Source organism: Plectrocnemia conspersa, unplaced genomic scaffold (genome assembly GCF_051122295.1).
Source record: "Plectrocnemia conspersa isolate PC_06_02 unplaced genomic scaffold, ASM5112229v1 ptg000013l, whole genome shotgun sequence".
In the NCBI taxonomy this organism is placed as follows: domain Eukaryota; kingdom Metazoa; phylum Arthropoda; class Insecta; order Trichoptera; family Polycentropodidae; genus Plectrocnemia; species Plectrocnemia conspersa.
Genome location: NW_028277177.1, coordinates 31428279 through 31440772, shown reverse-complemented (window position 1 = coordinate 31440772; position 12494 = coordinate 31428279). Strand labels below are relative to the sequence as shown.

General features: G+C 27.9%; 1 protein-coding gene across 2 annotated transcripts in view; it reads right to left on the bottom strand.

Moving 5' to 3' along the window:
- The window catches only part of LOC148227858 (muscle segmentation homeobox-like), a 28436-nt gene extending 19722 nt beyond the window's left edge, over positions 1-8714 (bottom strand). Inside the window, exons 1-2 of one of the 2 annotated variants that reach the window (XM_088202397.1) lie at positions 8001-8654; positions 3589-3642 (exon numbers count right to left, since the gene is read on the bottom strand). In XM_088202397.1, the coding sequence (XP_088058523.1) occupies positions 3589-3642; positions 8001-8583 (637 nt within the window). In that variant the 5' untranslated portion in view covers positions 8584-8654. Of the gene's footprint in view, positions 1-3588; positions 3643-8000 lie in introns of both variants that reach the window. The other variant, XM_088202398.1, reaches the window with a different exon arrangement.
- Positions 8715-12494: the final 3780 nt, after the last annotated feature.

Below are 12494 nucleotides of genomic sequence, written 5' to 3'. Positions count from 1 at the left end.
GGTGGTAAATTATAATCATTTTAAGCCCATACCAAAAAACGAGTACAGATTTATAAAAATAAGCTAGATAAGCTTTTATTTCGTATATCTTATCTAGTTTATTTTTTATGCCGTATATATAATAAAGTGCCATAGTATGCAATTGCTTAAAAAAATATTTACATTAATTTGCAAATATGATTAATCCAAAGAATAACTAATATTAACTAACACAATAGACCAATAGTCGATAACTAATACCTAAAACCCGAATTCGATTTCTATGTAATTTTTTATCGTATCTGAGAGTTCGGAATTAGAGACTATTATATATTTAAAATATTAATCAATCATCACAGTTCAGGTTTTTCTAGATTTATTAAATAAAGTCTTACATTGTGGCATTTATTAAAAATAAGCTATAATAATAGCTTATAAAAAAATTAATTTATCATTAATTTATAAATTGATTTCAGTCTGGTGTCTCACCACTAACTTTGTAGGTTTTGATTGTGGTTACTCCGTTGCAACTCATTGTGGTTACGCCTGTCATGTTACAACGTAAGATTCACAAAAAATAAATAAGCAATAAGCGCTGTGAGAGTCAACATCAACAGAACGCACAAAAAAACTGTGTCAGGATCATAAAAAAGAGACAACTAAGTCGTTTGGAAGAAGCAGATGAGAGAGTTTTCCCCCATTGAATTTCCCCAGAAAAGTGCATACCATTTAATTAAATACTATAATTGTTTAATGAAATAAAAATATTAAAAAACAGTCTCGAATGTAAATATATTTAAAAATATGTCACTTCAGTGTAATCATATCGGAATACATTTTCACTGGTAGATATATATTTTTAGTATTGAATATAAGCAGGTACTAGTAAATTATATAGTTTTAACCTTTCAATATGTAGTAATACATACATTTACATATTCATCATTATTTTTTATATGCGATGTATAAATGTTACAGTGAATGTGTATGTTTCAGCAAAGTTATATTTTCACTAGTAAAGTCCAAATACATTTATTCCAGTAGATCGTACCAGCGAAAATATAATTCAACTGATAGGCGCTAGTGAAATTATATGCAGTTCTAAAATGTATATGAAACTCATTTTGCCAGTTTACTGTTCAAACCCAAACCTAACCTAATTAAAAATTCTAAAACTAATTATATTTTTAGTACTTTCATTTGGTCAAGTCTAAAATACAAAATATCAAATTAAACTTTCAAGAGAAAATAAGTACAGCAAAATGTCGCAATTTGCATATCCTACACTTGGATATTACACTAGGTTTTAAAAATACGATAACTATCCTTTTGATATAATAATGTTGGTCAAAGTATATTCAAATCGAATTTTGGTCAATAATAGGGCGCGAAAAACAATTATCACTTCTCAGAAGTAACGTCAAAAGCAATAAAATCGTGCCGTCGCCATCGTAGTGGGAACGCGACGGCGCATATAAATTCGGTATAGATGTGTTTCATTGATTATCACTTATTGTTATAATATCGAGCGTTTCTATTGCGATAACAAAGGAAAATTCGGTTTAGATATGCTTCATTTAATTATCACGTACTATTGTTATAAAAAGTATTAATATGAACACTAGAAACCCGAGCGTTTCAACTGCGACGGCATGATTTTATTGCTTTTGACGTGGATTCTAATCAGACAGAAAAATGCGTCATTTAATGATATACTAAGAATCTTAATTAAATAGAAAATAGCTATAATTACGTCCCTGGATTAAAACCGACACAAGTCAAAAATAATAAGAGAATTTTAGAAACCAATTTTATTGTATAGGAAATATGAAAAAAAATTATATATCTTAGAATTTGCAAATTTAAATGCGTTGAATTTATTAATTTTGAAATTAATCTAGAATGTCACCTTTAGTTAAAAAATACAATTATATAGAATAAAAAGTTAAGACGATTGCAACATTGATTTTGTATATCTAAAAAATTTAAGTTTCTTCATTTTTAAATTAATTGAGAAAGTAACTTTTAGTATAAAATACCATTATATAGAATAAAAAATAAAGGCGGTTGCAAAGATTTATTTCCCTTGTTGCATTAATTAATCAGAAAAAAAGGTTGAATTTTCTCACAACATTTAATCTGTTTTTAAAAAGCACATGTTACAGATTATCAAATGGTTTGAGAGATTCTCGGTCGTATTCAGAATGAAACCAAAGCTTCATTTGAAAATATTTATAAAATAAGAAAATCTATTAATCTATCTTGCAACATAACACTGAAAATATTTTTTTACGTAAACTGGTTGAATTTTAGATATTAGTAAAATATAAATGAGCTTTTAGCGTTGCTAAGATTAAAAGCAAGTATCGTGTGAAAAACAATGTGTAAATTTAAACGTACTTATTTTAGACACATAATTTATTTTGTTAACAGCAGTTTGCAACAAAAATTTCATACAGATGCCATTTTATTCCCACAAATTTCCTACGTATAAAATGACAATATCGCATCTCGAAAATACCACGTAATTAAAGAAATTTGCAATTTTACAATAACCGAGATTTACTACAACAAAAAAATCCATAACTTTTTCGCAGACGATTATAAGAAATTTATAAAATATTAAATTTACATTTACATCTACTGATACAATATTTACTCTAGGTTTTATTAGCAAAATATTTATATGTAAGTAATCAAATAGAATAAATATATATAAAAGACTTACTTTTTTAAATTAAAATTGATCCATGTTTTATATATTAGATAATACTTAAAAATAAAGAGTGATGCATTTTTTTATATATACTATATATGTTTATCCCTCATGAGAGAAGTAAGTTAAATAAATAAATCTATGGTTTATTAAAAAGGAATATATTAAGATTTGCATCGTTAAAAAATATATCAGATGTTATTAAACCCTATAAACCTATAACACAGCATAAAAATATATTTAAGATACTAAATTGTAAATAAATCTAAATTTGAAAGCTTTTAACATCAATACAAATAGTGGTTTTAATAATTGAATGCTTAGAGTACTATATATATATTTAAAAAAAAATTATTTGTAAAGAAAAGTAAAATCATAGTATTTTTTATTAACAGATTGAAGCAAATTTTAAATATAGTTATATTTATCGCTTATGAGAGACGTAAATGTTAAATAAATAAAACCTTTTTAAAGAGGTACATACATATATGTATGTATATTCAGGTGGTTTCTTAGTTTGTATTGTTAAAATATATCAGATATTATTGGAAGCTATAAACCTATAACATATATATACTATATTAAATTGTAAATAAATCTTTATTTTAAAAGCTTTTAAATCAATACAAATAGTGTATTTTTAGTCTCAGGTTTAAATGCGTTTTTAAAGATAGAAATAACTATTTCTATATATACCTATCAATTTAAAATTTGCCATTTTTTGTAAAACATATTTTAATCATAAATATTTTTTGCGTTTAATTAGGTCTATTTTGTATTAAGGCAATATTTATTATTAAAGAAAAATATTAAGATCAAAATTTTACAGCATGCTTTAAATTACTATAATTAAAATACATAATTATTTTATGAAATATATGAATTAAACTTACAAAAAGATTTAATTATGTTGCTGTTCCGCTCAAATTGTAGCTTCTCTAATGACTCTAAAATTACAAAAAAGAAATATGTTCAATAATTATATAGATATAGCTTTTTTATATAAAAAAAAAGATTTTTACACAAAAAATCATATTTCTTTAAAAAAAATGTTTTCAATACAATAACTTAGTTCGACAAATTCCCGAGTTATTTATTTTATTCGACACTATTGACCGACGCTTTGGGAACAAATGGTTATTTTATACCACAAACCCGCCCTATTTTCCCAGAAACAAACAAACCGGGGCGAGTGGATGACATTTGAATCTATGTAGATTACAGCGCATCATCCATGGGAAATGTCGGGCATCAATTGAAATCCGATAAAATCTCAAAAGCCGCAAGTACAAATGCACCGGCACGGAAACAAGATTCGAGCAGCTTCCGGAAAAGTTTCCAATCCGAAGGATTTCCACGACTCCCCTTATGATACGCAGGTACCTACGTGTGCCTAATTAAGAAGCGGGCGATAAAAAACGACGATATAAGCGCCTGTTTATTATTCCGGCGTAACAATACAGAGCGGGCAATAAAACCCTGTTCACCCTGTGGCCGAGCCGATGAATAGTTATAAAACAATGTATATAAAAGGCGCTCGTTTAATGCCACTCGCTACCGCATTACGTATAATTAATTAGCGCTTTACCATATGCATATATATTTGTTTATGTATTAATAACGAGTAAAATATGCGCTTTTCAAACATCTATTCAATTATTAAAGATGGCGACGATTTTATTACACAATTAGATCATTTCAGTAAGAGAGAATGATGTAATTGCGCGATAGTGATAATAAATTCAACGATTAAAATTATTTTGCATATTTTTATCACACATTTAGATTATAGTTATATAATAGAATAGTCTAATTGTGTAATAAAGAGATTATAAATTCAGTTTTAGATGTATTTTTAATATGATTTATAGCTAATAATGTATTATAAAAGTAATAAAATGTTTAATTGTTATAGGTATTTTTATTGAATAATTTAGATTATATTGCTGTTATATAAAATGCAACCATTAAAAATAAAATTACACAATTATAATATTGAATAAAGATTTAGAAGAAGAAAAAAATTAAATTTATAATATATAGTTTTAAAAATGTATTTTTTTGCAAATACATTGTCAGTACATAATCAAAATATACTTCGATTACTTTATTGCTTTTTTCAACCACTTTATGTTATAATATTTTTCATTTAATTATATTTTTATAAAAGTAAATTATATTACAACATATTTTTTTAGGTTAAAATAAATGTTTTTAATTTAAATTAACAATTAATAACTAGCTGCGGTACCTCACGATAGTGAGGGACCGACGTCTAGTATATTTAATAAATGATTTTAATTGATTATTTACCTCCAAATTTAAAATGAATTCAGCCTCAGTGCTAAATTTGTATTATATATTTTTAATAAATTTAATTTAACCATTTATATTATATTTTTGTTAATCAACAATTAGCTTAAAATTGAAAAGAATTGAAAATGTTATATATAACTCATTAAAAAGCTAAAATCTGACGCTAAATTAAAATAGAACAATCACATAATTCAATCGTCGACAGTAAATAATTAATTAAGGTCAATTTATTTGATTCACATCAAGTGTCGCTTATACTTATCGCATTGCGTAAAAAGTACGACATGACAATTTACAGCATTATGTTAATAAAATAACAATAATCGGTAATAAATTTCGATCCTAAATTGATTAACGATCGCAGTTATGATTTCCATAGCGTATATTTTTTATTAAAAATTCCTTCACACAATAAACCGTGGGTGTGTATCGATAGTATATTAGTTCATAAATCACCTTTGAAATTTACCCGATCGTAACAATTAATCGCGTAAAATACTCGCGTGTATCCACTTAACCGTAATACGAGGAAAATTAGTCGCTGTCGTCGCAATTAACCGACTTCCTAGCGGTTAACTTTTCGCACGATTCAGATTTGCTTCTAAAAATTCTCGGAGGTGTGAACTAATCCATAATTGCTAGCTAGCGCCATTTTTCATTGCGCATATTATCTACAATGAGCGCTAATCGGAATCGTTCATTTATAACAATCGTCGGTTGAAAAAAACAACCGTTCATAAATGAATTAGTCGATCATAAAAATGCGCCCGTATGATTTTCTTTAAGCGTCAACATTTAATCGAATATCATCAAACTTATATGGTATATAATTTTGCAGTGCTAGAAATATCTCATTCCGTAAATAACTCACAATGACAGCTCGTAAAGTATTATAGCAAAACAATAATATTGTAACATATTTGTGTTTAGATAGTGTTTATGGCCAATTGACCTGCGTGTTAAGTTTTATTATATTATGATAACGACTATTTAATTATCTGAAGTATTGTTTTCCCGCAGACTAATTAAACATTATTATATTAAATCGTTAACCTAATTAAATTTTCTAATATTGTTTATATTTCAAAGAATTATAAAGCACAAATTATTTAGTTCCGTCGCATGTTTATTTTATAATTCTGCAGCTTTTTTAAATAATATTTTACTTTTTATATGGATATAGGTAAGAGTTAAAAATCATTTTAAGTATATGAATAATAATAATCCACTTAAGTTTATATATATATATATATATATATATATATATATATATATATATAACATTATTGTTTAGATTAAACAAAAAAAATGTTAGGTTATAATATTTTTTTATAAATATGTTTATATTCAGATTATGCTTAAATTTATTATTTAGTTGATGTATAATATTAATATACTATATTGAAAAAAGAATTGTGTGAATTAAAATAATATGAATGATATGATCAATCATTTTATAAACACCTGTTTCTATCCTAAAATAAATAAATATATTATAAGTGGATGTAAATCATAGATTCAATCATTTTTTATTATTTTTATTAATAAACATATTTCTAATATAAATTAACGATATAATAAATAAGGTAGAAAATTGTTAGGTACATCTGTTTGCCGACGATAATTTAATTTATTGTATAGAAGTGTAAAATATTATACTATTATACTTTAACTGAATGGAAGTTTAATCAATTAATTATATTCATAGACACGTTGTTAAGAATCCCATTACATTAATAGTTTATATTATCAAATATTTAGATCAAAAATATGTGTTATAATGATCTACAATAATATTATATATACTACCTAGTAATTCGTATTATTGTGCAGTATTTATTTATTTAGCTAATATTGCTAATTGTATATATACTAAACAAATATAAGCAAATGAACCATATAACCAATTTATTTATTAATACATGTGTGTATTAATAAATAAATACTCCATTGAAGAAAACCACTACATTTTTATTTTTGCAAATTGTCCTAGAAATATTATTATACAAATTCACACCTCCGTATATTATTTTTTTCATACCTAACTATCCTTCAATTATCTCTATTTCTAGTATTAAATCTAAATAAAATACTCTAGTAGCATATTATTTTCTAACTTACATATTTATTGAATATACAACTATTCCAATCTTTCAATTATACTTCTACAACTAATATTTATATTTTTATTTAAAATACTCTTATTTCCCTATTTTGTAATTTTGCAAAACCGTCTTATCTAATTCATTAAGCATATATAATTTTGTTGTAGATTTTTTTTATATTTATATTTAACATATTTCTCATCTTAATAATATTGTGTATGCTTACAAATAAGCTTAGATGATATTGTAAAAATTACAAAAAGAAGCAATGGAAATAGTTATGTTTTGTAAATAAACGTTTTTTTAGTTTTATTTATGTTAAAAAATATTATGTTACCAGATGTACATAGATTTAATACTAGAAATAGCAATAATTGATATGTGTATATAATAGGTATAAGTACGGTTTAAGGAATATTGCACAAATGTGTGAATTCAAATAATAATAATATTCCTAGGACAATCCACAGAAATAAAATACCTTTTAATATTATATACTTCGATTTGCTTATATATTAGCTAATATAAATTTACACATTAAACACGGAATTTTAAAAAGTATATATTTTTATATTTGGACAAAACGTGACACTTTTTTAAAACTACCCAAATAATTTTAAATGTATTTATTGCCATCTGTATATAAAAGTCTAAGCATTTATTGACCGAGAAGAGTCGCAATCACGCGAAAACGCGGGAACGGACCGCGATGTGTTGAGACAAAAAATTTAGCCAAATAATAAAAATTCACTGTATGTAAATTTAGGTACTAAAAGTCGTCGTTAATGTGTCGTTAAATATTGAACAACTAAACTATTGTCGGATTTAACGACACATGCGACGCACTATTTTCTTATAAGAATCCAAGTAGAAAAAACACCCACCTGACGATAGATGCGACACGGGAAAGCCGGGTCCCTGGAACATGGGTCCGGTGGGTCCGAAAGGCCCCATCACCGGCGACGAGACCCAGGGCCCCGGATGGGCCCCGAGACCCGCCTGATACGCCGCCGCCGCCGCGGCCAGAGCACTGAAAGGGGTCGGTCTGATAGGGCCTTGCCCCGTCAGACTCTGCCCCCTGTCTTGCATCAACTGTCTCTGTCTCCTGTACAACGAGGAAGACTCGTCTTCGCTGAGTCTTCCGTCGTTCAGGTCTTCCACGTCCACTATCGAGTCTTCTTGGTTCACTGAGTCTTCGTACTCGTCTTCCGAGGACTGGATGGAAGGGGAGGTGGATCTTCTGATGGTCGACTCGTCCTCGTCATCCTGCGGCTTGGAGGGTCGCGTGTCCGCCAGGAGCGACGCGACGCTGAAGCTGATCCTGGCGCTCTTGTTCGGATTGTTGTTGTTGGTGGGCGTGGTGGTGTCCGTCGGGAGAGCCATGGCCTTGTGGTGCGAATGCTTGACGGCCGTCAAGTTTTGAATCGTCATGCTAACGTCCGTCGGATCGGTCGGTCTCCTTAACATGAACGCCGCATAGCAGTGTTCGGCTAGCGGTGTGGTGTGTGCGTGCGCGTCGTGCGAACGTTCGGCGCTCACTGGAGTCGGAGTCGCGGAGCGAACGGGTCGGGCCGTTGCCGACTCCGCCCCCTAGACTCGACTCGGCCAATGGCGAAAGGCCGATGCGATCGATTGTCGACGGGGAGGGGACGGGGCCGATTCAATTAACCCCCTCGTTACGTTCGCGCCGCGAGAGAAGGGAGCGGTAATGGATAGCCGAGACCTTTTTTCGAGCGCCGATAAATCGGATGCAACTGTTGAGAGCTTTCAGTGTGCGATTCAACAAATTGCACATTTTTACGACAATATACAATAATTAGCAATTTATATACAAATTCATTTTATACACTGAAATAAGATATTAATTCGGAAATGTGAGTAATTTCTGGAATTTCGGCAATTACAAAGTATATGTTTTTATTGTAAATACAATTCAAAAAAATACAACTAACAATAAAAAAAATATTTTGTAATTGCCGAAATTCCAGAAATTATTAATAATAATTCGGAATTATTATTTTAATTTATGTATATAAAATGAATTTTTAAATAAATTGCATAATGGTAAGAAGATAAATTTCACAAAACAGAAAAGATCTCAATTAGGCTGAAGATATTTAATAATAAAAAAAATGTATATTACATATGTATATATATTATACATATTTATATTATTTTTTTAATAACGTAATTTTGTTTAAGTAAGAAATAATTCGTTCTGCGGTTACAATTTAATACAATAAAATTATGAATATAATACGTAAACGTTTAGAAAAATATAATAAGTAGGTACACTTAAAATATTTATTGCTAAATTTAAAAAAACAAATAAGAAAAATAACGGTTATATACCTAATAATATGATATACATATTATTTATTGACTTGATTTTATTTGATTAAAGTTGCACGAATTTATCATTAAAAAACATTTCCTTGCAATTATTTCTAGTTTTTAAATGCAATTAAGTCTAGGTTTAAAATGCAATATATGTAAAGGAATTTGTGCCAAGTCTCATAGATAATGCTCAAGGGATGTGTAAATTATCAGCAGATAGAATTTCATAATTATGTAGCTGTTTTCTGAATTTATATTCAATTTTCTCTCAAAAATTTTTTTGGTTACAATATTAGTACATATTTTAGTAGAATTTAGTTTTCATATACAAACATGTCTTTTATGTAAACATCGAAAAGCAAATTTAACAAAAAAAAAAAAAAAATTTAATTGTAAATCCCCCAAACGCAAGACAAATATATTAGATGACAATGAATATGTACATAAATGTTTAATCTAGTTTTATACGATAATATATTTTGAAACTTGTATAAAATTTTTGAGATTGGTAAAAAAAATTTAAAACAGGGCTTCGAACTAAAACTGTAACGAATCCAAATACCAGAAAAAAAAACGTTATTTTTGTCGTAATAAAAATTGGAGATGAACCAAAAAAAATATAGGTTAATTTCGGTGCAAAAAAAAGTGCAAGCTATGCAACATTTAAAAAATATTTGGAACAAATTAAAAGGCACAATCATATACTGAAACATCTGATGAAAAGTAGATGATTTAGAGTGATTTTTAAGAAGTAAAGAATTAGCCATAGACGTATAGTTTCCCTATATCTACAGATGTAAACAATGAATTCACATTGAATAACCATGTACAAATTTTGCTTGGAAAAATAAAAATATATATCCTCGTTTATATAAAATTACAGTTGTAATTTTAGGAACTCCAGCAGTACAAGTTAGTGTTGAAAGAGCTTTTTATGGTTTAAAGTTTATTCTACGAGTCAATAAAAATAGTAATATGAAAATACATTGAAAGATATTTAATAATTAGAGGTAACTACTAATTTATTTCGTTTAATAAATTATATTTTTGCCATATATTATATATTTTTAGTTGTAATTAATATACCTTTAAGGAATGAAATGTTTTAAATTATAGTAGAAAATATTTTTTAATACATAAAAACATTAAAAAAATGCTTTAAGCTGAACCGAATCGACATATTTTTTTTAATTGAACCGAAATTAGAAAATAAACTTTTTTTGCCAGCGTATCAGCTCATAATATTATCAAGGACTCTTAGTAATGTATATATTACACTACTCCCAGTCCCACCTCTTTTTCTACAAATGCTAGCTAACTAAAACTAAAATTATAATATTTGTTTCTCACTAAGATAAATCTATGTCAATAATTAGAACATTTTCATTACGAACTTCCCCTTGAAAGATATAGCGATCCACCCGAAACGTTTCTCTATTTTTATGTTTGACCATTTAATTTTTAATATTAAAAACAATTTATCAAAAATATGCAAGCATTTTTTATATATCTGATCGTTGACACGTAGATGGCGAGTCGCAATCCATTAATCTCGCAGCAAAAATAGACAACGTAAAAGTTTTGACGTAGCAAATTGTCGAACATAATCAAGTTTCATAAACGATTTTTTTGGGCCGTCGAGTTCTAATTTGATTTTCCAAAACGAGACAAACAGAAATAGTCCCGATGACAATTTGTGCGTTTGCGATTCGTAGCTTTAATGGCGTTTGTAATTAAAATCGGAGCGAGAGCGCTGCCCAAGCAAGGGAAAGAGACGGAGAAAGGGAGTTTGTCGGTCAATTGACGCCAAGTTGACTATGAAAAAACTCAATTAAGATCCGCCGGTGACGAGACAGAGTCTATAATTATTTTTCGTTTCGTCAGTAAAAAGAGCGGCACATGTGCGGCCAATAAGTCACTCTTCAATCTCGCTTACGATCTGCTGATGAGCCGGATAGCCCGTCCGTTTTCACAGATCGTTAAGTTATTAACTTAAATAATAATAAGACGGGCTGTGTGTGTTTGTAATATGCGTTAGCGGCGATGTCTTCGAATCTCGGACGTTTCGTCTAATGTCCGAGAATGTGTGAAACAAATTAGCGAAAAAAACTCTTTTGTGGAGTAATAATTGACAATTTAGCATAAACTGTTACATAGCTTTACAACTAGGGCTGTTGAGTCGAAGTCGGAATCGTTGCCTTTTACGTGAAGTTGGATTCGTAAAATATCAACTATAATATTTTTTTGTGAAAGGTACGGTTTTTAAAAATAGCATCCAATACAATGTTTTTTTTAATTTTTTTTTTTAAAAGTAGCAGTTACAAAACTAAGTATAAATGTGACATTTTTCCAAATTTATTCAACCTAATTCTATAATTTAAAGATCGTTGACATTATTTTTATTGCTATCAATTATATACGTTAGCAAAAAGGTTGATTTTATTAAAATGTTTAAGGCTGGAGTTGATAAATTTTGAAACGACTCCAAAGCCCTGTTTATATTTTAAAATTATATGTAATTAATTTTAGTGCCACGTAAATAACTTATTTCAACAAAAATTTGTTTTTATGTTTTTTGAAAGAATCTTTCGAACCATCACAATTTATTTTTCAAGGAATACTGATTAGAATCACATTGAAAACGACAAAAAATGCAAGATTAGAACAAAATATATGTACAATATATTGATATTCGTTAATGTAAGATTATTTTAAATACAAAGGTAAAAAATGTTTTACCTCATTAATTATTTTATTTAAAAAAAATATTGAATATATAAATAAAATTAATTGTATTGCAGACTAATTTTAGCTTTTTTCAATTTTACTAATAAATTATTTTTATTTAAATGGCATAAAAATTGTTTTGTATGTCTATGAGTTCTATGAATACTTTGTGAATTTATGTACGTATATATAAAAAAAAAATTTTTTACGCCTGTAAAATTTTCTAAAATATTCCTAACCTTTTTTAAAGCTCTTTATAAATTTTAAAAAAAATGTCGAAAGTTGATAAAATATATATCAAAACTAATATATAT